General features: G+C 37.7%; 1 protein-coding gene and 1 long non-coding RNA gene across 5 annotated transcripts in view; one reads left to right on the top strand and one right to left on the bottom strand.

Moving 5' to 3' along the window:
- Positions 1–10,779, top strand: part of LOC140615734 (uncharacterized) — a 21,957-nt gene extending 11,178 nt beyond the window's left edge. For all 3 annotated transcript variants that reach the window (XR_012016218.1, XR_012016217.1, XR_012016216.1), the window contains one exon: positions 6,919–10,779. This is a non-coding gene — a long non-coding RNA (uncharacterized lncRNA). The remainder of the gene's footprint in view (positions 1–6,918) is intronic.
- On the bottom strand, positions 427–25,687 carry HSPH1 (heat shock protein family H (Hsp110) member 1). Of its 2 annotated transcripts, XM_072795557.1 has the most exons (18): positions 25,303–25,687; positions 22,808–22,865; positions 20,643–20,783; positions 19,819–19,941; positions 17,583–17,682; positions 16,283–16,416; positions 15,612–15,856; positions 14,604–14,832; positions 13,055–13,161; positions 12,662–12,795; positions 10,393–10,601; positions 8,619–8,750; positions 5,930–6,067; positions 4,939–5,064; positions 3,446–3,553; positions 3,230–3,349; positions 2,668–2,829; positions 427–1,326 (listed from the first exon to the last, which is right to left on the bottom strand). In XM_072795557.1, the coding sequence occupies exons 1-18, from the start codon at positions 25,407–25,409 to the stop codon at positions 1,120–1,122; spliced, it is 2,580 nt and encodes an 859-aa protein (XP_072651658.1). In that variant the 5' UTR covers positions 25,410–25,687; the 3' UTR covers positions 427–1,119. The 2 variants fall into 2 exon arrangements, with proteins under 2 accessions (XP_072651658.1, XP_072651657.1); XM_072795556.1 differs by lacking the exon at positions 8,619–8,750 and having other exon boundaries at positions 25,303–25,527.

Below are 25,687 nucleotides of genomic sequence, written 5' to 3'. Positions count from 1 at the left end.
TCTCCACCAACACTGGGACTGGTTAAAATATTTGTATGTCTTTATATTGGGACTCAGGAAAGCAGTGCAGTTACAACACCTGACTATATTCACTTCTTTCCTTGGTTATACAGTTTTAAAAAACAGCCTACACAACCATGTAACACGCATACCTGTCCCAACACATCCCCATTATTAAGACAAGGTTTGAAGGATATGCAAGAAGTTAATGTTCCCCTCCCCCTGCCCCGTGCTAGGGCTATATTCAACTTTATATTTTAAAAAAATTTACCGTAATAAATATATGCTACTTTTCTATCAGGAGAAAGCACATGTAAGAACAGCAAAAAAGGAGAATCAAATTTTCATACTAAATAACTTCATTTCTGCTACAATTTATACACCTTCCCCTCCCCCGATTCCATTTTGGAGTTAGTGACAAAACCGTTTAGAAATAACACCATAAGATGAACTTTATTTTAAAGCTCATAAAAGGCTTCACAATATCAGTTACAAACAGAATCAACATTTCTTCCAATTTACACCTCCACATGACAATGTACTGTATAACAAGAGATATAGTTGAAAGTTTTTGTTCTGCATGCTAACACATTTCACTAGCTTTTGCTTTACTCATTGATTTTTAATATCAAAGCAAAAAGTTGTATTCTATTTTTCAGAATTAATATTAGAAAGCCCTTATGAAGTCAGACTTAGTCTTGTTTATAAACATCCACACCCACACACATGCTGAAATGGAGAGCAAAATGCAAGAAAACTACCTTGGCAGGAACAAATGCCTCAAGATTTTAATCAAAGCCTTCTTGAACAAGCAGTACAGTTTTAGTTTCTCCAAAAGACAAAAGTCAATTTCATCCTTAGTGATGCAAATGGTAATACTGCACAGAAGCTTAGTATGAATTCACAATTCCACAGGAATCTGAAAGTTACCAAGGCAATTTTCCCTTTTAGGATCATAAAGACTACAGACTTAAGCTTTTTTCTCTTTCCATATAATACACAAAATTTCTAAACATCCTTAAAAAAAGAAAATATAAATAGTCTCAGTATGTTATGTAGAATCACATACTATGGCAAAAATATTTTATTCATTGAAGGACTAAGCCAACATAATATTATCTAGTCCAAGTCCATATTAATGGAACTCTTCTCATTAGGGTAACATTCACCATTCTGATGTGGAGGCTCGGCACCAAAATTTTCTTTGCCTTCTAAATCTTCTTCCTTTTTATCAATATTTGGGCCATTTGGAGTTCTTTCCAGTTTGGGCGATTCAATTTTTGGCTTGGGTTGTGTTACGACGGGTTCACAAGTGTTATTCAACTCCTAACCAAAGGAAAAGAAAACCAGTAAATAGGTTAACTCTGATCCATCTAGTCATTTTCAATTACTTTCCTAACACACCTGAACTGTTATTTTTCTACCAATCCCAATTATACACGTCTCAAGGAATTCAATTTTCCCATTACACTTGCCCAAAACTATGGCTTGAATTCTGATCAAAAGAGAAAAGAGCACTGAATATTTTTCTATGATGAGTCAGGAACCTGCAAAGTACTAAAAGTGTTAACTCAAATGTTATTACTTCATTTAAACCTCACAACAATATTGAAAGGTAGAAATTATTATCCCCACCTATGCAAGAGGAAAGATGGTTCAAGAGAGGTTGGGTAACTCAACCTCAAGATCAAGAAAGCTAGTGAGTGAAGAACAGGGATTCAAGCTTATAGCCCTCTGACTTCAAAGGCTCACGATTCTTGGAGGCACCTGGGTGGCTCCCTCCATGGGTTGAGCTTCGGGGTCTTGGATTTCAGCCAACGTCATGATCTCAGGGTCCCGGAACCGAGCCCCATGTCTGCACGACTCCTGGGATACTCTCTCCCTCTCCCTCCCTCCCCCAAACTAGCATGCATGCTTGCTCGCTATCTCTAAAATATGTAAGTAAAATCTAAAAACAAAACAAAAGGCTCACAACTCTCACTGTGTTTGAACATTTTTCCAGATGGAAAGCATTCTTTGGTTTTCTACTCAACTTTCTTCAGAGCCTCACACACTTAGCAAGGCCTTTCTTGATAAAATACCATTCTGAGTCCTCCTCCAGTGCCCAGAATCTCCTAATCCTTTTGACTACTTTATTTTTGTCTTCAGCATGTGACACCATCTGATACACTTCCTCTCATACTTGTTGCTGACAAGCCTTCCTCGAACCAGATGACTGCTACAGGGGCAAGGACTGACTTTGTCTAAAATTAACCTGAGAACAATGTGGTAGGGGCTCAACAAATATGTTTTTGAATGAATAATGAAGCAATGGAAATTTAAGAAAAGCATATAAGGTCTTCAATATTTTGTAGTATCAATGATGAACTCAGAAATCTGGTCTCAATCAGGAGGAGGTAAAAGATTGATCAAAGAAAGAGCTTATTTAAGGTTCACATGATTGCAGGATGCCTGGGTGGCTCAGTGGTTGAGCATGATTCCGAGGTCCTGGGATCGAGTCCCATATCAGGCTCCCCACAGGGAGCCTGCTTCTCCCTTTGCCTGTGTCTCTGCCTCTTTCTGTCTCTCTCATGAATGAATAAATGAAATCCTAAAAACAAAGTTCACATGATTGCAACTTGAGTCCCGAAGAATACACAGCAGTAAACATTAGACAGTAATGCCTACCTTTATTTTTGCTTTAATTTCCTGAGCACGTACAACTGGATCCTGATCAAGACTCTTTTTAGCCTGAGCATTCATGATATTATTCATCCATTCCATCACTTCATTAACAGACTTCTCCACCTTTTTCATCTCAGACTCATCAATATGATTGTATTTCTCATCCTGAATGGAAAAAGCATGGTCATTCTGTAGACTTAATTACGTACAGTGGGGTGCCTGGGTAGCTCAGTTGGTTAAGCATCTGCCTTTGCGTCAGGTCATGATCTCAGGGTCCTGGGATCAAGCCCCGCATTAAGCTCCCTGCTCAGCAGGAAGTCTGCTTCTCTCTCTCCCTCTGGCCCTACCCGCACTCATGCTCTCAAATAAATAAAATATTTTTTTTAAAAAAAGATAAGTATTTAACAGTAACCTCTAACCTGGCCCAATTTTCCATGAAGTTCAAATCTACCTCTGGTCTGAAATACGAAATTTCTTATTTAAGAAGATGTGTTCACAGTAAAGGTTCCTCAACTTACTATTAGCTTATTAAAACCTAAGGTAACTTACAACATACAAGACTTACATTATTTCGGAAGTCTGCTGCGATCTTGGCATAGTGCTGCAGCCTCTGTCCCAGTTCTTCAAACACTGTTGGTCGTTCCTCAGCTTCTTGAAACCGAACTTTAACTGGAGTGCCAATTTTCTAAAACAAAATGTAATAACTTAACATTTGTTTAACTGCATTTCCAAAGTCTGTAGTCTAAAACACAGTGCTTTCTAGGGGGAGAGAAGGGCCTACCATTAATTCTTCCAACTTGTCCACATAGGCTTGTTTAGCTTGGTCCTCTCCTTCTTCATAAAGCCAGTTTTCTGTCTCTGTAAGCAGTCTCAAAAAATTTTGGTGATCCTGTATATGTAATGTGAGAGTCAGTGTATCAGTGGTTAAGTGTACTTTGAAAGTTTTCATAACAAAACAGAGTCATCCTAGATGTGTTAAAAACGAAGTCACCAATCTTATTTCTCAGAAGGCACTCTGATTAGCTGGATTCTCTTTATGGAAAAGGATCAAGGAGCAATGAACACTAGTAGCTCCATATTTTTTACATGATGGATTAACAGTAATTCCGCTTACTGACTTAACAATAATATCTCAGAAGTCCACTCTAGGACAATCTGTACATTGGAATGGGGGGGGGGAGGGTTATGGAAGGGCAACGATCTTGCTCTCCAAAGCAATTAGGTCTTAAGTAACTTTCTAATCACTCCCACAACTATCCAATACTGGAAAGGAAAGAGACAAGTTGACAATTCCATCACTGAAAAAAAATCATCCCGAACTAACTCCCATAACGTATTTCTACTCTATCCTTAGGAGGCCTATCCTGCTTTGGGTCATCTCTCCTTCAGAATCCCGATTATAAGAAATCCAGGAAATGTCAGGGCAGAGCCCAAAACTAACATGTATTACAAGGTAGCCCAAGGATCCTAGAACTAAAATTGACCCTTAAGTTTCAAAATTCTTTTAACTCCAGAGTTAATCCCAAAACCATCCCAAATTTCTACCTGCCAATTGTTTTCCAAGCCCCATTTTCACAGTTGTGCTTTTGGGATTTACTCAGAGCCACACAAGGACTGTGGGAGCTTAGAAAAGGCCTAAAGGGAATAATGTGCCCGATCAACTTTGGAATGACTGGAGGAATAAGTCTTATGGGATAAAATAATGACCATGACCAACCAAGGGAACCAGAGTCATAACAAAAAAATAGAAACAAAAGGTCTGAGGTGTTTAAAACCAAGGATTTTCTCTTTTTCTCCTTCTAGCCCCCATACCTGTAGTGTTATGACTCTGAATAAATGTTTGATAGGTTCTTTCTGGATGGTAAAAACTAAAGTCATTGGGACGAGTTAGAGTAAAACCACACCTCACTAATTAGCCTCTCTTCAGGACTCTGTTTATACAATCTCTGTTTCAAGTTTTCTGTTCTCAGAAAGCTCATTAGATAATCTAGTAGAAACATACATGTCAAATTTGATGTGAAACACTTTATGAGATTATCTAAATAAGAACAGAGCTGGGATCCCTGGGTGGCGCAGCGGTTTGGCGCCTGCCTTTGGCTCAGGGCGCGATCCTGGAGACCCGGGATCGAGTCCCACGTCGGGCTCCCGGTGCATGGAGCCTGCTTCTCTCTCTGCCTGTGTCTCTGCCTCTCTCTCTCTCTCTCTCTGTGACTATCGTAAATAAATAAATAAAATTAAAAAAAAAAAAAAATAAGAACAGAGCTCCACACATACCTGCTCAGATATAAATTTTTCATATGGTCCACACAGCTTGTCCCTGAACTCATACACATATTCCTCCACTGCATTTTTAGCATCGTTCCTTTCCTTTTCCAATTTATCCTGCATTATCATCTTACCCTGTCAGAAAACAGAAAAGGTTAATTCCAGCCTTAATCTTCTATTGTAACTAAACGTTAACTAGACTCTAGTGTAAATCAACAATTATACCAAAAAAAAAAAAAGTGTTTACACTTTTACAACTCATGAAACTTATAACAAATCTTACAAAGTTCTTCATTTACTAAATACACATAGTGGGTTTTAATTTTTTTAAAGTTATATAATAAATTACATAACTTTTGCATCTCAGGTTTAAACCAAGAAGGAAAAAACCCAATTCGTTTTAATTTTCTTTTAGATCATTCTATGGTTGTCTCATATTGGGATTAATATTGGCCAATATATAATGATCATAGGATGCTGGAACCATATTTGAAATCAAGGACTAGAAGTAAATTTATTTACTTATTTATGAAATATTAACGAGGTATGATTATTAAATTTTGAAACACGTTGCCATCTCACTAAAACAAAACAAAACAACAAAAGCAAATCTCAAATTATTTCACATACTCTAGACTACAGAGAGGTACAATGTATTTTAACAGAAATATTTAGTGTGGCCTGAGATACCAACTGTATTGTGCCCTGTGCTAGGACATCCTGGCATCCAATTTCTTCCAAGAACTTGGGCTATCAATTATCTATCACACAGAATGATCTATGGTATACATCTCTCTCGTAGGATGCAAAAATGTGATTAAAACTTGTTAAAAAAAATTAAAGGACCACTGGTTTTGGATTCATCTTATTCCTAAAACTGTATAAAACTTGGGGTATGAGAAAGAAGTAAGTACAGCTATTTCTCTATTACAAATATGGGTAACAGGGCCAAACTACTTAACAGATTCCAGAATGGAAAATATTTACCTGAAGTACTTACCTCTGTCTCAATATACATGTTAAGGAGGTCTTTTCCTAACTGCCAGACCAAGTTGGCTTCAATAGGCAGCTCAACATTCACCACCTTTATTTTGGGCTTTTTAGCTTCTGGAGGCTGGTCAACTTTCTTTTCATTTGCCTTAGAAAAGGAGTAAAAAAAAAAAAAAAACAAAAAAAAAAAGGAAAATTCTTAAATAATCCTTGAAAACAACAGCAAAATCTCCCTATCATACTTACTAATGACTTAGGCAAAAATAAAGCCCCTAAAATCCTAAGTTAGAAGAGTGCAGATCATCTAATTGCCACCCACTCCTTTTAAGCCGGCCTGCAATTACAAGTGAAATAGGTCATATTTTTCCTCAAGAATTCACCAGGATATTTTTCTCTTTGCATGTTACACTTAAATTTAATCTCTCCTGCTAACACTTTTCTTTATAGGTCCTTAATTTTTAAGCCCCATAAGCAATGTCCAGGACTCCAAAAAAGCCAAAACTATTATTAAATTATCACATCTTTAAATACCAGTCTAGAATCTAACAGTAACTAAGATAGACTGTGACCAATGCTAAGCATATTAGAATCAATTCTATTCCTGTGATACAGTCCTGAGTCCCTATATCCCAGTATTATACCTGCTTCAATTACAATTAGCACTACACTGATGAGTGCATTCTGAAGTTTCCTCCTGAATTTGGGGATTGTATATACACACACATACATACATATATATATGTATATACATACATATACATATGTATACATATAAATATCCTTATTCCCGCTATCTGCCTTGCAGTCATACCCCTTTTCACAAGCAATTCTGGGAAGTAAAAAGAGATAAAAGAGCCTTAAAACAGAAAATGAAATGCAGCAAATTCTAATGGTTTACTGCAGATTTTTCAAAATACATAAATACAGGGCTAAAGAAGTAAGTATCTCCTATGGCCTTTAATTTTCCAAGACTTTTCTATGTATTTCCCATTTCTACAGGTTCCTACCAGCTGAGAGGACAAAGACCACAATTTAGGAAACTAACTCAGCTGCAGAACAGATCAGAAAATAACCGAGGGAATAAAACATACACCCTGACTGGCTGAACTGGTCAAGCAGGAGGGACTCATCATTATAATGAGCACCACCACTGGTTAATTCTGGCAAGTTAAAAGGTTGTTAGAACTCTAAGCAATTCATAGAAGAAACTGGAACTTGAAAGCGGTTCAGTGGCTTGCCTAAAATGACAAAGACAGATGTGGGACTAGAACTCCTTTTTCTCAGACTTCTAGTTCAGTATTCCTGTAAGTCACAGGTCTCAGAAGTGTAGCCAGTTGTCTCACCAGCAAGGATCTAGTCAATCAGCAGCAGTCCCCATGTCTTCTTCACCCTAGAGCACCTGAGAACCCATCAATATACTGTGTATGCTCTGGGGGCACAGACCACAAGGAAAATGAATTAGAGGACACCTATACCTCGCAAAACACAGGCATACGACGGATATTTGATAAACAAATGGATGACAGTACACATGTGGCAGTTAAAGTCAGCATAAGACTCTGACGGTACAACATTAGACCAACTACTGACTAAACCAAAATTATTACAAAATGGCACTCGACAAGGCATGGATAAAGAACCCTCCAAAGGAGTGTGTGAGAACGTTCCAAAAGGCCTGACGCCAGCGGTCCCACTTACAACTAAGAACATTAGATAGTACCCAATGGCATGTTCCAGACAGGCACTGAGACTACCAGCACAAGTCAGTTAATACTCAACACTAAGTGAAGGGGAGGGATGGGACATTAAGCTGTTGTGGCAAAGAAAGCAATGCTGCTCTACCACCATCATTGTGGAGGACAGAAAGGCAGCTTTCAGAGTCAGGAACTAAAGCTCATAGGAGGATCCCCACAGGACCAGTCAGGGCATGGTAAAAACTGGAAACTTTACCAAGTGTAAAATGTATATTTGCCAATGAACAAGTCTGTAATTCATTTAAAGGTAAGAGAAATACAAACCACTAATGAAAGGCTAGTAATTTAACAAGCAACCTGTACAAAGAGTGAAGTTCTGCAAAGCACGGAATGATCTGGAGTAACAATAGGAACTTTCCAGTATCTGACTATGAATTTTAAAAGTCTGATTAGAAGCTGTTGTTTTTCAAGGGACAAAGCACAAATATTGAATTTAGCTTCCAATACATACTGTGGAAGCCTGGCAAAGAAAAAGGACTTTGAGGTACAATCTGGTTAACAGCAGACCATCATCATTAACTTAAATTTGACAGGTGATTTGACAGGAGAAAAAGTTTACTAGACTCCTATAGCCCATGTATTTATCATCAGACTAATTCAAGTGAAAACTCATCACACAGCAGAGGGATGTATCGATTTCTGTCCCTCACATGCAGGTACCTCTAGCATTAGAGAAGACAAGAAATATGCATTTGCCTCCTGGTGCTTGAAGTGGCAGTTAATCAAGAGAAGCTTTCATGTCTAAAGCAGGATATTCAATTCTCTTAGTTGAGTTTGAGCACCTCTAACTCGTTTTAATTGAAAAACATATAAAAAATTAGAAGAAAAACCCTATACAGAATAAGGTAACTTGGTGCTTGCTCTTGAAACTGCAGATTTAATGATATCATTAATGATCACATGTTGCAACATTGTCTAAAGGAATGAACTAGAAGAGTCACTCACTTTGTCAGCATCTGGGATTTTGTTTTCTTCTGAGGTAAGTTCAGGTGAAGGGGGAGACTGTGAGGTTTGTTGACCATCAGTTTGTACCTGGGGCTGTGTTCCAGCTTCACTGTTGTCTTGCTGGATATTTTTCTGAAATGAAAGCCCAGGCACAAAGGATGTAGAAAGCAGGTGTACTTATATAAATTTAAAAGGTTATAGGGCACCAAAGACAGTACACTCAATTTCTGAAATCTTAGTAGGTGGAGGAGAACAGATACTGGATAAAAGCAAAATAAACACAAAATATTTAAAAACTCCTTATGAATCTTAAACCTGTAAGAAATTCTTTGAGTGATAGCAGTTAATATTGTTAAATAACCAAGCAGTAGGCATTTTGATGTGATGACAATGAAGAACTCTCCTTTAAGAAACTATCACCTCACTTTACACAGCTATTAACTCTCAAAAGCAGAAGAAAGAGGTTAACTCCAGGCCTCTCTCCCAGAAACAAGATTCCAAAACTTAAGTTCACCAGCAACCATCAGCAGCTCGACTTACTGCCATTTCAATGAAATGAACAGTTGCATAAAGGAACCAGCTATCAGTAGTTCAGGGACTCATCATTTCAGCTTACAGATAGATACCCAAGACTCCTCTCTTTTCTCACCTTCTTTTTGTGATCCAGCTACTTCCAACTCAGAAGAACTCAGGATAAAGAATATGCGCTACAACATGTTAGTAGACCTCAATCCCCAATAAATCAGTGCTTGCTATAGTCTTCTCATCTTTGGGAGAAGCCCAAAACATTCTAAGTTACCTACTTTCTGCCCACCCTGAAGTCTCTCAAATTTTTCTTTCAGAGCTTCAAGATTCTAAGGCAGGTACTGAGTATACTGAAACAAGGCACTCATGATGTAAACAGATCCAAAAGATACTAAGAGATTGATACAACAGGCATTAGAATAATGGTGTCTGTAGCCAAATGGAAAAGTACAAGGCACTGATCATTCAATACATTATTTTGAAATTTTTAAAAATGAGAACACAACTAAGGCTCAGATATTAATGTTCCTGAAATGTTCTAAAAATGATAATTAGGGATTGTCTGACCACAGGATACCACACTTAATCATATTCAACCAGAACACTGTTCCACTTGCCTCTTCGTTTAAGCTACTTCTGATTATTATCCAGAAGTAAACTCTAAGAGCTAATTTATTTCAAAGTTTCTTTAAATTCTTCTGCACTCATGCTAACTGGAAACATATAAATGGTAACTTTCTATATTCCATGCAGATAATTCTCTCCCTTCCCTCTCACAATATATCTCCCTTCCCTCTCACAATATAACAAATCATGTAAATTTAAAAAAAAGTCTTAAAATACTAAAGTCAATTTTGCAATAGTTTTTTATGAATCAGCTTTAATATTTGGTATATATTTCACCGAATTTGTTTTTTAAGTCTTTTTCTTTTTTTCTTAATCAGTCAACACTGCTTTCTCAGTATGTGGTCAATGCCATAAAAAAAATTCAGAGACACTTTATTATTTTGTAATCAATTATTACAGTCTTATTATATAATGTGCCTGTTCAAATTAAGCTATACAGAATTTAAGCAGAATTCACCAAATTCTGGGCTATACATTATCACCATCTAGCAACTGCTATCATCATTCCCCAAAATTCTAAATAAAATTAAGGAAAACATTTTTGAGAACCCTTCCCTAATTCTTTTCCTCTGGAGTTAAGTCAAATATATATTCAAACTCAAAGGCTTATACAAAAACTTACATCAGTGTCCAAGTTTTCTGCTGGTCTCGGATTTGGACACTCCATGTCTCCTTCAACAGAAGACACTTCATTCTCCTCAGTTGGGATTTTCTCCACCATAGACGCTGTAGAGATGGTGAAAATGCCATGTGTATTGACTCGCACTTTGACTTTCACTCTAGATTTTTCTCCATCTTTCTGAGCAGAAACATTCTGAACTATGAAACGGCCTGGAACAAAAAGAAATTGACAATTTTTGAAGTGAATCTAAATGTCTGTAAAGAAGACAAAGGCCAAGAAATACAGTTGAAAGTACGGCTATTCCCAAATCCTCCCATTTTCTCTACCAATTGAATTAAGACATAAACAACAAACATAAAATAAACTTAGTTGTATGGTATACTTCAATGCCTGGAATTATTCTTAATGTGCCAGGAAACCTTCAAAGGTAAAGCACTCTTGGGATTTTTATTTAACAGATACTGTAAGACACTAATGATAAATAGTCCTTGCATCCTCCTACCCTATTTCTCCAGATGGGTAAGCACAAACTAGACATGAAAATCTGTTACACCAAGTAAAAGGCAGAGATCTCAGGCAATATCAAGCACCAGATGCATTTTAAGCCTACAGGGTCTTTAGGGAATACTGTTTTTCTGACTGAATAATCAAAACATTTTCCTATGCCTTCAATAGGAGAGGTTTGATAAAACCTGTTATCAAAACCTGAAATAATTATGCAAAATACAATAGCTCCAGAGCATTACTGAGTAGGAGTTAAGAGTATGGACTCTGACCCAGAGTCTCTGGACTAGAATCCTAGCTGTGTAATCTACTGCAAGTTACTTAACCTATGTGTGCTTCTGTAGATAGAGTTGGTAAGTATTTACAGTGAGCACGTAAAACTACAGAACCAAGTGGTAGGTGTTAGCTATCATCTCCAATGGTCTTGTTATTCTAGAGGCTGCTAAACCAAAATGAAGTATTTGGAACATAGTATGTGCAAAGCACTATGTATGGGGGTTTGACATCTTCAAATTTCAGGTGCTGTCTACACAAGCACAGAAAGTTGCAGATATAATTACCAGGTCAGTGAAAGATGCTGGAATAGGTATTCAGTAATGATCAAATCAATGGCCCTCAGGAAATAATTACTGTAAGACCCATTTAAAGTAACAGCATTTACTGTGGGGTTTCCAAGCAAAGATGAGTTAAAGGAGAGAGAGATGTAAGATCATTCTTCAGGTATGTGCAAGCTTTTCAGTTTTGGTGATAACCTATCGATTTAATGTCATACTGAAAAGTTTGGATTTCATTCTTTGCACGATGGAGAATTAATGCATAGAATCCAACCTATTAAAATTTTAGTCTCTATTCAACAATTTCTCTAATTTCTTAGCAATAAATTCGTAAAAATGGTTTACAAACATAATAGCAAAAAACTCTTCTGCATCAGAATATTTTTAGTGTTAAGTAGTAAGAAAGAAAACATAACTGGTCAGGTTAGACTTCTTCAAATAACTGTTATGAAAAGGTGTGGGGCAAGGGTGAGTCCTCAACAGACGTAGCAATACTGGCAAATTTTACCCTCAGCCTGGGAAAGACACATGGCCGCTTAGGAAGATATCTCCCATAAATTTTCAGTTACCAAGAGTCAAAACAAATGGATATTATCAAACCTCTCAAAGAAAAATGTACCAAAAAAGATGTACCTTTAAAAGGATTACAATAGAAAGGTACATTTGAGAAGTCGTCACAACAGTTTTAAACTGGAAGTAACAGTCTACCTAGAAGAAAGGTTAACATTAAAAATAGAGAGCGACTGCATGGCTCAGTTGGTTAAGCATCTCCCTTCAGGTCGGGTCATGATCCCGGGGTCCTGGATCAAGCCCTGCATTGGGCTCCCTGCTCAGTTGGGAGTCTGTTTGTCCCTTTCCCTTTCGCCCTGCGCATGTTGTCAAACAAATAAATAAAATCTTAAAAAAAAAAAAAAAAGAATAAAAATAAGTGGTAATCCTTTAAGTAGAGACTGTAACAGAAGAGAAAAAAAAAAACTAATGTGTCTGTCCCTAAACACAAACACATGGAAGAAACAGCAGCACTATAAGCAAGCTGATTTCTACAGGCCAATTTATTAATGAATAAAAGGAAGAGATTTCTCCATCATCATTATTCTAAACTGACAATGCCTTTAACAAGGAATTATGTTCCATTCAACATCACTGAGGAGAAAAAATTTTACATTGGCACACCAAGTCTTTAAAAGTGTAAACACACAAAACTTACTTACCTATTTTTGCTTCGGGATATGGAACTCCCTGAGGATCAGAATAGAAAGCTTCTAACTCAAAAGGCCCCCTTCTCAAGAAAGTGAGGACTTTGGAGAAAGGAGCAGCATGGTTTCGACTAAACACTTCATGGACCCTAGAGGAAAGAAAAAGGCATTCAGTATTCCAAGCACTTAAGCTTATTATGCTACACAAAATGGAAGAAATGCTCTGAAATCTTCACCAATTCTACTTCGCGATTTATTTACACCAAAAGGAGAGAGATATTGATAGGTTTGGTTGTTAAAGATCCCAAACAGATTAATCAGACCCTCAACTGCAAAAGCCATTTGTGTCAATTTTTCTTCTCCATATTAAAATACAGTATCTGAATAAAGTTATCTTCAGTTACATACCCTTCAGTATCTTCTGAATCATGGTTCCACACCAGAGAGATTGGAAAAGGAACTGCATCTGTGATGGAAAATTCTCTAACTTTAAATGCTGGGGAAAGAATTGCACACTTAAAAAAAAAAAAAAAAAAAAAGAAGAGGAGAAAAGAAAAAGGATTACTGTAAGATTATGAAAAACTACATTCACCTTTTAATATAAAAAACTCAATTCAAATTGGATGGTATGTTTAAACTCAAATTCAGAATTGCTTACAGTAGAAGTCATTTTAAGTACAAAGGATTTTAATATCTAAGTACTAAGCCAATCAATAAATATAGGCAGATAATATAATGACTCTTAGGACAATTATTAACTAATAGCAACTTTCATAGGAGATTAGGAATAAATCACTGGCCTTGCCAAAAATGCCCTGATAACAATTTCAATCATAAGCTGTACCGCTTTTGAATCTCTGTATATATCCACAAACAGCTCTGCCCACATCACCTTTCAAATGTTTAAGAAAGTCAAAAAAGATAAAACCCAAAATGTTCGTATTTTTAGGTAATTTTATAAAGGAAGCAATGGTAAATTCAAATCTGGGGTGGATAACACCCATCGACATATGGATTTAGATTAATCATATAAAACTGACTACACGACTAAACTAAAAGTTAATCTCTGATTAGCACAGGATCCTTCAAAAGAGAGGCCAAAATAGCCCTACATCTATAGACATACATTTCCAATGTTCTGGGGAATTAGAGAAAAAGGCACACTCCATTATCAAGGAAAAAGCAAAAAGGAAAACTCCATGATGCATCCCAAGGATCCAGTGGATTTATCAGCAGTCATGAGCATCAACATAGTCTTCCTTTTTTAAAGTACTAAGTATACTCCTTCCAAAGATCTTTGTGTACAAAGACTCTTGCTGTTTTGTATTAAAAATAACTGTGCTAACTAGATTAAAATTTAAGAAGTTACCTTGAAACTTTAGTTAAAACTACTTAGTGACTATATTATTATCCTAAATATAAGTAGTCATTTTCCTACCAGTAACTTCCAGTTTTGGTGCTTTTGCTTTGCTGAACAAACTTAAACCTCTGAGCGGCCCACTTACTTGATAAGGAAGTTACAATCAGTTTGGAGTAAGAGGAGTTATTTTCTAGAATCACTTGTTAACAAATACTTTTAGCCCTGCAAATCTTGCCCTAAATCATTTCCTTATTACACCATGTTGCAGTTCTCATCCTCCTCTCTGCGCTTGGGAACTACTATCACCACCACATAGCTAATTCGTGCTTTATGGTTTCCTGTGTCCCCTCAGAATCATGCCTGTTCCTTAAGAAACATCAGCTGCCAATTTCCATTACTCAAAAATTTCCTCAATCCTCCAGATCTGAAGATCCTTTTTTCCCCACAGCCATGTGGATGTGCTTAGAAGTGAACTCCCTTGTGTTACCTAACTAGACACAGGGCCTTGCTTACTATATGACCCCACCACAATGAAATAAAGTAGAAATGGGTTTAAAGAATTAGCCCCAAGAGAAAGAAGGGCCGAGAAAGCAGTACCTGTAGTGCACACCCTCTAGCTACTGCTTCGTCTGCATTGAGTGTTGTGCTAATGTCCTTTCCGAAGAATCTGGCAATTTTTTCTTTCACAGCTGGAATTCGCGTAGTGCCTCCAACTATCTCCACAGCACTCACATCTTCAACTTTGAGCTGAGTTTGTTCCATCAGTGAGTGAAGGGGAACTTCTATCTTCTGCAGGAGGTCCGCACAGAGTTCTTCAAATTGTGCCCTTGGCAAACAAGACAAACACTATAAATCTTTAGAAACATGATCTTAAACCAGTATCCTATCCTATCCAAAAATTTTTAAAACAGTATTAACTCCGTGAATTTTTTTTTTTTCCTTAGACAACCTTGATTCCACATGGGCCAAGTTTAACTGTATTATAATTTGTAACTTTAAAAAAATATACACATCTACAAAACAGGTACAGAAAAGAAATGGGGGAGAAAACTAGTTCTACTGGTATTACTGGGAAAAAAAAAATCACTTTTATATTAAGATTGCTGTTTTACTCCAAAAACTTTGTGAAACCATTATTCAATTACTGGCCTAGAAATACTAAGAGATGATAAATACAAAAAAAAAAACCAAAAAAGAAAAAACACCAAAAAACTCCAACATGAGGGCAGTTAGCAAAGATCTTTTTTAAAAACCTCTTTGCATGGGGCGCCTAAGTGGCTCAGTTGTTTAAGCATCCAACTCTTGATTTTGGCTCAGGTCATGATCTCAGGATTGTGGGATCAAGTCCCATGTCAGGCTCCGCGCTGGGCAAGGAGACTACTTGAGATTCTGTCTCTCCCACTGCCCCTCCCTGCCCTAAAAAAAATAAATAAACCACCCCTTTGCAGAAGTGACCCTAGTTTCTAGTGATGTGAACAGTCCTAGTGTGTAGATACAATCTTGAAATGTGGGCCATGACACTCAACACCACAGCTAGATTAACATCTGGGCTGTAGTTTCAGCAAGAAGTTCCTTCTATTTAATCTAGCAGAATACAAGACGCACCTGTTCATCTTTCCTGAAACATCTTTGTCATTCATAAAGCACTCGATATTCAGTGGTAGGTCCGTGCTGTTAGAGCTCATTAGCTTTTTCAATTTTTCACACTCTTGATACAGACGAAGAAGTGCTCGAATTTTAGATTTTGCATCTAACTTGTACTTAGTTTTAAATTCTGTACAAAAATGTTCCACTAATTTTGCATCAAAGTTTTTTCCTCCTAAGAAAGGATCAAAAGCTGTGCCCAGTACCTAATTTAGTTAAAACAACAAATAATCTGGTTATTTTCAATCATATTTTTAATTAGAATCTTAAATATTGCTACTCAAACACTAATAGAATCAAAACTTTTATCTAAATTACAACATGAAATCCAAGTCAGGAGAAATTATTACTACCAAATCCAAATGAAACGCTAAATCGCTGATTTACTTTTAATGATTACATACAAGACCATCTTAAAAAACTGCTCTTTCTTAAGCAAGTATACTTACAAATATGCTAAAATAATTACATCATGTTTATAGACAGCAACCTTAGGAATAATACCTTGGTGATATTACCCAAAACTCTTCATTACCAAGAACCACAAAGTCAAGAAGCTCAGTCGCTTAAAGTAATGACAAATACAACACATTTAATATCTTTTGGTCACTGAATTCCAGTTTATAACTTACCTTCAATTTTCCCTTGTTAAAGGCACAGGCAGACACTTGAAAAGCGGAGTGTCCCATATCAACAAAAACCACTATCCGAGGTTTCTCATCCAGGCCTGGAAGATCCTGCTTATAAATTCCATAATTCAAAGCAACTACAAAAAAATAATTATTTCAATTCTTTGGCTCACATTTTCTCAGGAATTTCATCATTACCAAAATTATTATACATGCAGAAAACTTGACTATACTTCAAACACTTAAAGGTGAACACATTCCTTTTTTACCTGACTTTGAACTAATTTTCATGGCATCAATAACTTTTTCCCTTTCTGATTTTAGAACAATGCTCTATCACTTTCCAATGTATGAAGAGATGTGACAGAGAAAATGTACAAGGTGCAAATACAATGAAATGTAACCACAAACAGTAGCAGGCTCATTACACAATACTTACATTTGAACCACAACCTGCCAGGAGACTGCTTATCCAAAAAAATTAAGAATTTAATACACAAGCTACAGCAACTGCAGTTCCTATTAGTTTCTTTTTAGATCCAAGGCAAATAAATGATCTACCTTAAAGAGACTGTTAGCTTTTTCCAAACTCTGAAACCACTGAATTTTTAGATACATATACCTTGAGAACACATCTTTATCGATGCTTTAGGAGTTTTAAAAAACATATATATTAGATACACACCGGAAAAAAAGTCTTACTTGCTTTGTCTGAATACACTAAATTGTAACTGACTTTTTGTTCACCTATAATCATAAAAAAACAGTAAAGGCTCTAGGAGGAACAGTGATTGCTTTGCTTACCACTATATCTGTGTACACAATACCTGGCAAACGATACAGTTTAAGTCAATATTTGACAGAAGATGAATGATCAAATGACTAACTGCATATATGCAGGAAATATAAGAGGGAAAATTTTTTTTAACTTAACTAATATTTATAGTCAAGGCAGTTGTGAAACCCCAAATTCTAAGGTTTTGAGAAAACTGAAGTATAAAAACCATGTAAGGAAATAAAAAACTAAATCCAAAACACGTAATTTAAAGGATTAAAATACATACATAAAAGAATTTCTTAATGAAAACAGATTCTCACATCTGGTAAAGTGCCAGTTTCTCATTAAACAAAAGCATTGGAAAAGCTAGAATTCTTTACTTTCAAATCTAACCCGTATTTTTTAATAGGCTAGGTTTTCTACAAATACATGAAAAAGTGTTTGGTGATGGTACCTGATGTGTCTTAACTCTAATTTTGATAGTATAATTCATTTCTACACAAAAATATAGTTTATTTTCCTTACCAGCTGTCATGTCATTCATAAGTCTTAGGCAGTTTAGGCCAACTATTTGTGCAGCATCTAATACAGATCGCCTCTCAGCATCTGTGAAGAAAGAGGGGACCTGGGAACAAGAAAGGAAAGAATTTTAACTAGTCTAGAATATGCAAATTTCTCACAGCACTGACTTATAATAAATCAACAACAGTCCATCTAAATAGGTGCCTAGTGAAGCCATAAAACATTAGAACTTCAGACTTAGTTTCCAGTAAAAGCATCTTAACTTTCAGAAGAATAAAAAAAAATTGCCCCCTTGGGCAGCCCCGGTGACGCAGCAGTTTAGCGCCACCTGCAGCCCAGGGCGTTATCCTGGAGACCCTGGATTGAGTCCCACGTCAGGCTCTCTGTATGATGCCTGCTTCTCCCTCTGCCTGTGTTTCTGCCTCTCTCTCTCTCTGTCTCTATGAATAAATAAATAAAATCTTTAAAAAAAAATTGCCCCCTAATTGTATTATTAAAGTAATCTTTATTGTAACCAAATTTTAACCCAAAATAAAAATTAATCAGGAGTATTTGCTAATATTGCCAATTCTATCTAATAGAAAAGTTTTTTGGGGCAGCCCCCCAGTGGCCCAGCGGTTTAGCGCCGCCTTTGGCCCAGGGCGTGATCCTGGAGACCCGGGATCGAGTCCCACATGAGGCTCCATGCATGGAGCCTGCTTTCCCTCTGCCTGTGTCTCTGCCTCTGCCTCTCTCTCTCTCTCTCTCTCTCTGTCTCTCATGAATAAATAAAATATTAAAAAAAAAGTTTTAAGTGTATGCAATACCATTTCTAAGCTAATCTTAAATTTCTGACAGCTGGAGATCACAATGCTAAGTCAACATTTAATGTCAAATATATAATTGAACTACAGATAAATACTGCAGGACCTTAAAGATAATATGGAGCTAATTCTAGCATATGCCACTACCCTACAGTTTTGCTATTTATTGCATTCAAGCATTAATAAATGGTGGGGTACATTCTAATTCTGTAGATCTGTTAATATTACAAAAACATTTTTAGGCAAAGCCTGTTGATATTCTTAAAAGGAAAAAGAGCAAAAACAGCTCAAGGGATAGGATGTAGTTTCTTATGGTGCTGACTTGTGCTTACAGCTAGGTTAATTCTTTTGATGACTTTCTAGGACAGCACTTTAACTAGGACACTCTTTAGGAGGAGCATCTAACAATACAGCCACAGAATCACTTAACTAGAAAGTACCGAAGAGAAAACTTAGTATAGTGGCTTTCATTTTTTTTCCCCAAAGTATTTGTAGCTGCTTCAGAAAGAGGCAAGAGCAGAAGTGGGTCTCTGCTCACCTTTCAAATCAGGAACACTGCTTTCATCAGTTTTCCATATTGCTTATTTAAACAAAGCAAAAAAAGGAAGGAAGAACCATTGACTTATAATTCTTTAATTTTACCATATATTATTTTTTCCAAACGACAGCCAGATATTCCATTAGTAGAATACCTTCTGTCCTGCACAGGCAATAGGAGAAATTTTTAAAGCCTCTGCCTCTATTCTTTCATATCCTAGGATACACTGCCGTAAAAGCTTCTGAATGGTCTGGGCAGGCCACCCTGCCTATGTTAGAATACAAAGACCATGCATGATGTAGGTTAAGTCCAACACAGACGGCCTTAGCCCAGGGTATAATCACAGCAGATCAAAGAGTAACCACAGACATCTGGGAGAACAGAATTTACAGCTGCCTTTTTAGTGTCCAAATAAAAGATGGCTTTTGTCCATTTCAAATACGCCTTGATAACCTACCAACTGCTCATTGAGGGTAATGGGCTTGTCAGTGTTAAAAACCTTAAGTTTTGTCACTACTGTTAGGGGACATTGTAAAGCTCCTAACCAACCTGTTCTCAACTGATGATTCAATTTTGAAAATCTCCCATTAAGTATACAAATTGTCTAACAATGTGTTAATTCACTGTATTAGAACATCTCTTGATTCAACCAATCAAGTCTTTTTTTCCAAAGAGCCTCACAGGAGATTCTGATTTGCAGCACATCCAGTCAAGAACCTCTGCAACTTCTGGCTAAAAACACCACTCAAACATTCTGAAATGCTCCTGAATACTATGGTAATATGGTCCAGTAGAATTTTGATCTCTAGTAATAGAACAGTTTCACACATTTGATACTTAAGAGTAGCAAAAAAGGCAAATTAAAATAAAACACATTGCCTTGCTGAATTCTACTTACTGAAATAACACAATCTGTTACTGGTTTCTTGAGGTTGTTTTCAGCAGTTTCCTTTAATTTAGTCAACAGCATGGCTGTGATCTGCTCCACACTAAAGAGATGTTCTTCATCCATGTACATTACCTATATTGAGGAAAGAAAACATATAAAACATTATAGTACTTAAAGCTACATGCTAATACTAACTTCCAAATGTTATTACATATCCTGTTCCAGAAAATCTTTATTGTTGCAGTGGTTTAAAAAGAAAAAAGAAAAGGGAAACCAAAAGAACCCCCAAAAAACAAAAAACAATAAACTTCTCTCTGAAAATGCAAAGGAGCAAAAGAAAAGCTAGGGTAGATTATTCCTCCATCCAAAGTACTAGTCAAAACATTATAGAAATCAGTAAATTTCCGCTCTAACTGAAGAAATGAATCACTATGACAAATACTATTTTGTGTATATCCTTCTGCAAGTTTAAAAACAGATTTCTGGTTGCATTACACTACTGCTCTCCAAACAACCACAAATGGGCTGTCATGGAATAGACTTTAGTTTGATAAAACAACACAACTGAGATTTTTTTTTAACCACCACTAAGGTGACCTAAATTTTAACAGTTATAAAAGTTATGACACAAATTAAGTTACAGCAGTATATGCCACTTGAATAATTTTCAGACATTAGAACATACACCTACAGTTTACAAGAACTGGACAAAAAAAAAAAAAACCCTCACCTAATTAAGAAATTGAGTTAAATATTTATTAAGAATTAAGCGTTTTTTCTATAGTTGAATTCCATTGCCTATTAAGTATTCTAAGGTTGCTCGGTTATATTACCTTTATTCCAACTCCACCATTTTTCATTGGAACCAAATCGTAACTTAAGTTCTCCTTCTCCTTTTGAATGAAGGGGTCATTGAATGCTCGGCCATGAAATCTTTTGAAGTTAGACACTGTATTGTTTGCATGAGTGATTTGCTGCAAAAGAAATTAGAACTTTCATTTTTTTTCTAATTTGAACATCAGCAATTACAATTTTATAAAAAGTCAACTGTACAACTCAAACCATTAAGAATATAAATAACTTTCTTCACAACCCTGGGAAATGCCAGAAGGTAGGCAGTGAGAGGGAACAGGAGGCGATACTGTCACCAGACTTTTTAAAAATCTGCAAGATAAAATCTAAGATGGGGAAACTAGCACTAAAGCCCTGAACAAATCAACTGCATCCGTTTATTTCAGCCTTTCCCCCCACTAAGCTTATAAGTTTTATACCCAATGTATAAATGAATAAGGAGATCTAGAAGCACTACAAGTCAAATTACTTTTTTTTTAAAAAGTTAATTGTGTGTGTGTGAATAAAGATCTTCTTTATTCATGAGAGACACAAAAAGAGGCAGAGACATAGGCAGAGGGAGAAGCAGGCTCCCTGCCAGGAGCCTGATGTGGAACTTGATCCCAGGACCCTGGAATCACGACCTGAGCCAAAGGCAGACACTCAACTACTGAGCCATCCAGGTGCCCCCAAAAAGGTAATTGTTAACAGCCTAATAAATTGCCAATTGGTCAAGATAAACATTTTGTGTAATAAAATACATAGATTGGGATAATAATTGGGAATGTTAATTATCTATACCAAAAAGCAAAAGAGGCAAGGAAAATTCAAGAAGTTTCTAAGTGAATGCCTTCAACTGCATATTTTTTATGATTAGGCTTTGGAATGAAAAGACCCATACTTCATAGGATATTTTACTCGCAGAAGTCAGCAATGGGAACTTTATTTAAAATACAGAAATAATTCAAAGATTAAAAGCTGAGACTTCTTAAGTAACGAAAATACCAAAACAATTTAGTATTTACTGTTTCCTCTGGTCCACTTCTTTTAAAGGGAGACCACAAGTTGGCAGTGCTAGTTTTCCAAATAACATGGAATTGAAGCATATTTATACACTAAAATTCCCTGGAATTCTGAAACTGACTTGAAGTGTATCTAGTAACCTATAGACCGGATCTGAGCCTCAACTGACTCTCCTCATATAACTACAAAAAAATGCAAGAGAATTTTAGGTCTGGTTATCAATATTCTAAATGGCCATATTTAGGAAGAGTTACTTCACTAATGTGTCTCTATCCTTTTGAATATGTCATTTTGAGCGTTCATAGCTATCTTTCTTTCCTTCCTTTTTTATTTATCTTGTATCTCTCCCAACTAGCCTTATTATAGCATTCCAGGATTTAGAGTTTTGTTTCTGCTTCAGCAATACTATTTTCTGTATCTAAAATAATTTTTTCAGGCTCTTTTCAAAAGCCTCTCAGAAGAGATTTCATACTTCGTGCTCTTTTAACTTTTATTTTTTCCTCCCCAACCGTAAGGGTCCACCATTTATAACATGAGCATACATAAATTTTCTAGTCATGTTAAGTAGCAGGTGAAATTAATTTTAGTAGCCTATTTTAAAGCCTAATAGATCTAAAATACTGTCATTTCAATACGCACTAAATATAAAATATGAAGGAGATACTTATTTCTCTTTAAGACTTCAAAATCTCATGTGTACTTCATACTTACTTCACATTTGTACATTTCAAGTGTATCTAACAGATAACCCCCCAAAATAGCAAAGGTCTATATAGAAAGTTCTTCCAGTCTTACCCTAATTATTAAGTAACCTGAAAATGTTTTTAAATATAGAACTTCTAGAAGGAATCTTTAACTCTTAAAGGTGTATCATAAAAAAATCCATATGAAAGAACTTCAAGGGCCTTACTTATAATTTTTAAAAATCAAATAAACTAGAAGGTAGTAAAATTACTAAAAATTAATGTTGGCAGATTAGGAAGTTAAGGCAGATCTTAGGAAGAGGAAGGGAACAGAAGGAAAAATATCTATCTAAGGGCTCATAAATACTTGCATTACATTTCTAAAACTCCAATAAGCCATGCTATTTCATACTTTTGTATGCCTTTGAGATTTTACGTTGAAATTCTCTTAAAGAACATACCTGATTTTTGGCTGCAACTCCAATTGTTCTGTTTTTTGATCCAAATGAAATCACTGATCTAGAAGATATACAAACCACAATGTCTTAAAAACGTTAAAAGGCATAGACATGGATACCTTTAAACTGACAAAATAGAAACTTCATCCATTGAGGAGGAGGGCAGCACAACTATAGCACAATTTTGAACTCTAAAGCTTTGGTCAGATACTCAGTGGAAGTCCACTTCATTGCCAATCCAGGTGGCCATCTTACCCAAGAACTCTGCTCATGGTTCAGGGGGCATTTGCAAATACTTCATATACTAGTATAATTCTCCAGGTCCCCAATTATTAGGAAGTGGACACCAACTCTGAAAATACTCTGAATAAAAGATATTATTAACCTGTCCTTGGACACATAATCAACAAAACATATGTTACAATTCCACTTTTTGGTTGGCAACTCCACATAAATCTAAGTGTCACTGTCAAACCCACTGCTGTCTTGATAACACCATCAGCCTCTTTAGGATCAAAAGGTTTATATAAACCCAAAGAAGTGTGCCCAAGTGATGTTTCTAGAGTCTAAAAGCACAAGAGAGGGCCGGGCCTCTATGGAAGACTTTACTTAAGGAAGCCAAGTAAAAATGATGCAGAACAAGTACCACAGCAGAGCGGAGTTGAGGGAAAGCAGTGAATAATTAGTTACATTAAGTCAGCCTTGAAAAGATGAAAAATGACTTCTGTGAGACAGGCTTCTCTGCAATGGAAATGGAATGGTACCACAGAGCACACAGTCCTATCAGGAGAAGGTAAGCAAATTAGGTTTTAAATCAGAAAGCAGGGAGGAGTGATGAACAAAATGGGAATATGCTGAGGATATTAAACATGAGACTAAATCAACTTCAAATCTGCTAATAAAGGGAGATACCCTAGACCTAAATTATCTGAGCAGGTGCTAAATAGCATCCTAAAAGCCAGAGAAGTGTTCAAGCAAAGGCCAGAACCTTCCAAAAACAGTGAATCATTCCAGCCTCAGAATAACTATTCACTTGCAGAATGACTTAACTCATTTTCCACACTGAAATTAATAGTAGCCAAAGCAAATAAGTGAACATCTATTATATCAAAAGATTAAAAGGAATTCCAATGGCTGCCTCTGTTTACCTTTTATAGACATATCTGTCGTCTTTAGTTTCACAGTGGTCACTACAGCTACATACCCAATTTTTTCCTACTCTCATGTGAACAGCTTTTCTTCCTTTTATTGGATCAAAGAGAACAAAGATATAAACTGTACCTAAGCACAAAAGCCTGACATACTGTCTTTCCTACTACACTACAATTATAGAGCCCTTTACACAGCCAAAGAACAGACTGTAAATTTGCAAATAGGTAAAATCACAGAATAAGTCTTTCCAATGCTACTCGTTGTCAAATATTTGCTTATTTTCCATGCACTTTCATAAATGGCCATCTGTACTCAAATAGTGACATAAATACAGTCATTTTACCTTTAGGCTTACTCTCTCATTCTACGTTTTTTATCTTGGGTTTAAGGCATTTAAATATAAACATCTATATTAATTTTCCGGAGAAGTAAGCAATTATTTTCATCAATGTACACGCAGATCTGTTTGCATGTATTATCTCCAGAAAACAAGCCCCTCGAAAAAGTTGCTTTAATAAAATGTTCTCTCTGTCCACCCCATGCCGCTGTAGAATATAACATTTAATTTAGTGACAACACTCCTCTCCGAGTTCTAGCGCAAAGTGTGCAATTTTCATTTTACCTCCTTTATTTAAACTGTGCAAAATTAACAAAGTAGAACACGATTTAGGATGGCTCTCATAAAATGAGCAAAAGGACGTTTCCATCTTCACAAATGAGCCCAGGCACTAAGGCTGACAGCGTTAGCAACCAAGAGTGCGCAGGCCGAGGCATCAATGAAAGGAGGGATTCCGTGGTCGCTAACAACAATCCGCCTGCTCGCTGGGAAGCAGCAGCACAGAGGCTCTGGAAGCTTCCGTTCATTTCGAGATTCACAATGCGGAAGAAAAAACTCAGCAGCCCCGCATCTGCGGTGCGCAAAGATGTGCTCGGAGGGAGGGGGACAAGCTGGGGGCGGCCCCGCGAGCTCAGAGAAGCCGCGTGGGGAAACGGGGGCGGCCGCGGAAAGAGCCAACCGAGGCTTGCCAAGAAAAGGAGCCAAGTCGCGGGCTCGCCCGCAGCCCCGCGCCGAGGCGGCGACCCCGGGAACCGCCAAGACCCCCCCACCCCACTCCCGCTCGCAGCCCGACCGCAAGCCCCCGCCGCTCCTCCGGGGCGAGCGCCCGCGCCCGCGCCCGCACCCGCGCCCGCACCCGCACCTCCCGAGGGGCGCGCCGCCCCCCCACACCGCCCTCCGTGCCGCCCCGCGCTCCGCAGCCGCCCCGCACGCTCCCCCGGCCGCCGCCGCCGCCGGCCTTCCCCCTCACTCCAGAACCTCTCCCAGCGCCCCCGCAGGCTCCACTTACGGGGTGCACCGGTCGCTGAACTCGTTGGCGATGGTCTCGATGCCCCCGGCCCGGGCCACCGCAATGTAGCAGCTCTGCGAGCCCACGTCCAGCCCCACCACCGACATGGCCGGCTCGCGATCCGCCTCCGCCTCCGCCTCCGCCTCCGCCCGGGCTCCGGCTCCCGCTCCGGGTCTGCTCCTTCGGCAGCGCCTCCTGCCCCGGCCGCGCGCGGCTCCCGCGGAGCGCGGCCGCTCCCTGTCACTCGGGCGGACGCACGGACTGTCGGCCTGGCTGGCGCCTCCGGCTCCCCGGGGACGGCGGCGGCGGCGGCTCTCGGAGGGGCAGGCGCGGGAGCGGGCGGCGATCGGCCTCCGCGGGTCGCTCCGCAGGCTCGGGCTGACTG

This window comes from Canis lupus, chromosome 24 (assembly GCF_048164855.1).
Source record: "Canis lupus baileyi chromosome 24, mCanLup2.hap1, whole genome shotgun sequence".
Classification (NCBI taxonomy): domain Eukaryota; kingdom Metazoa; phylum Chordata; class Mammalia; order Carnivora; family Canidae; genus Canis; species Canis lupus.
Note: the sequence above shows the minus strand (reverse complement) of the source record. Positions and strands in the feature narration are given on the sequence as shown.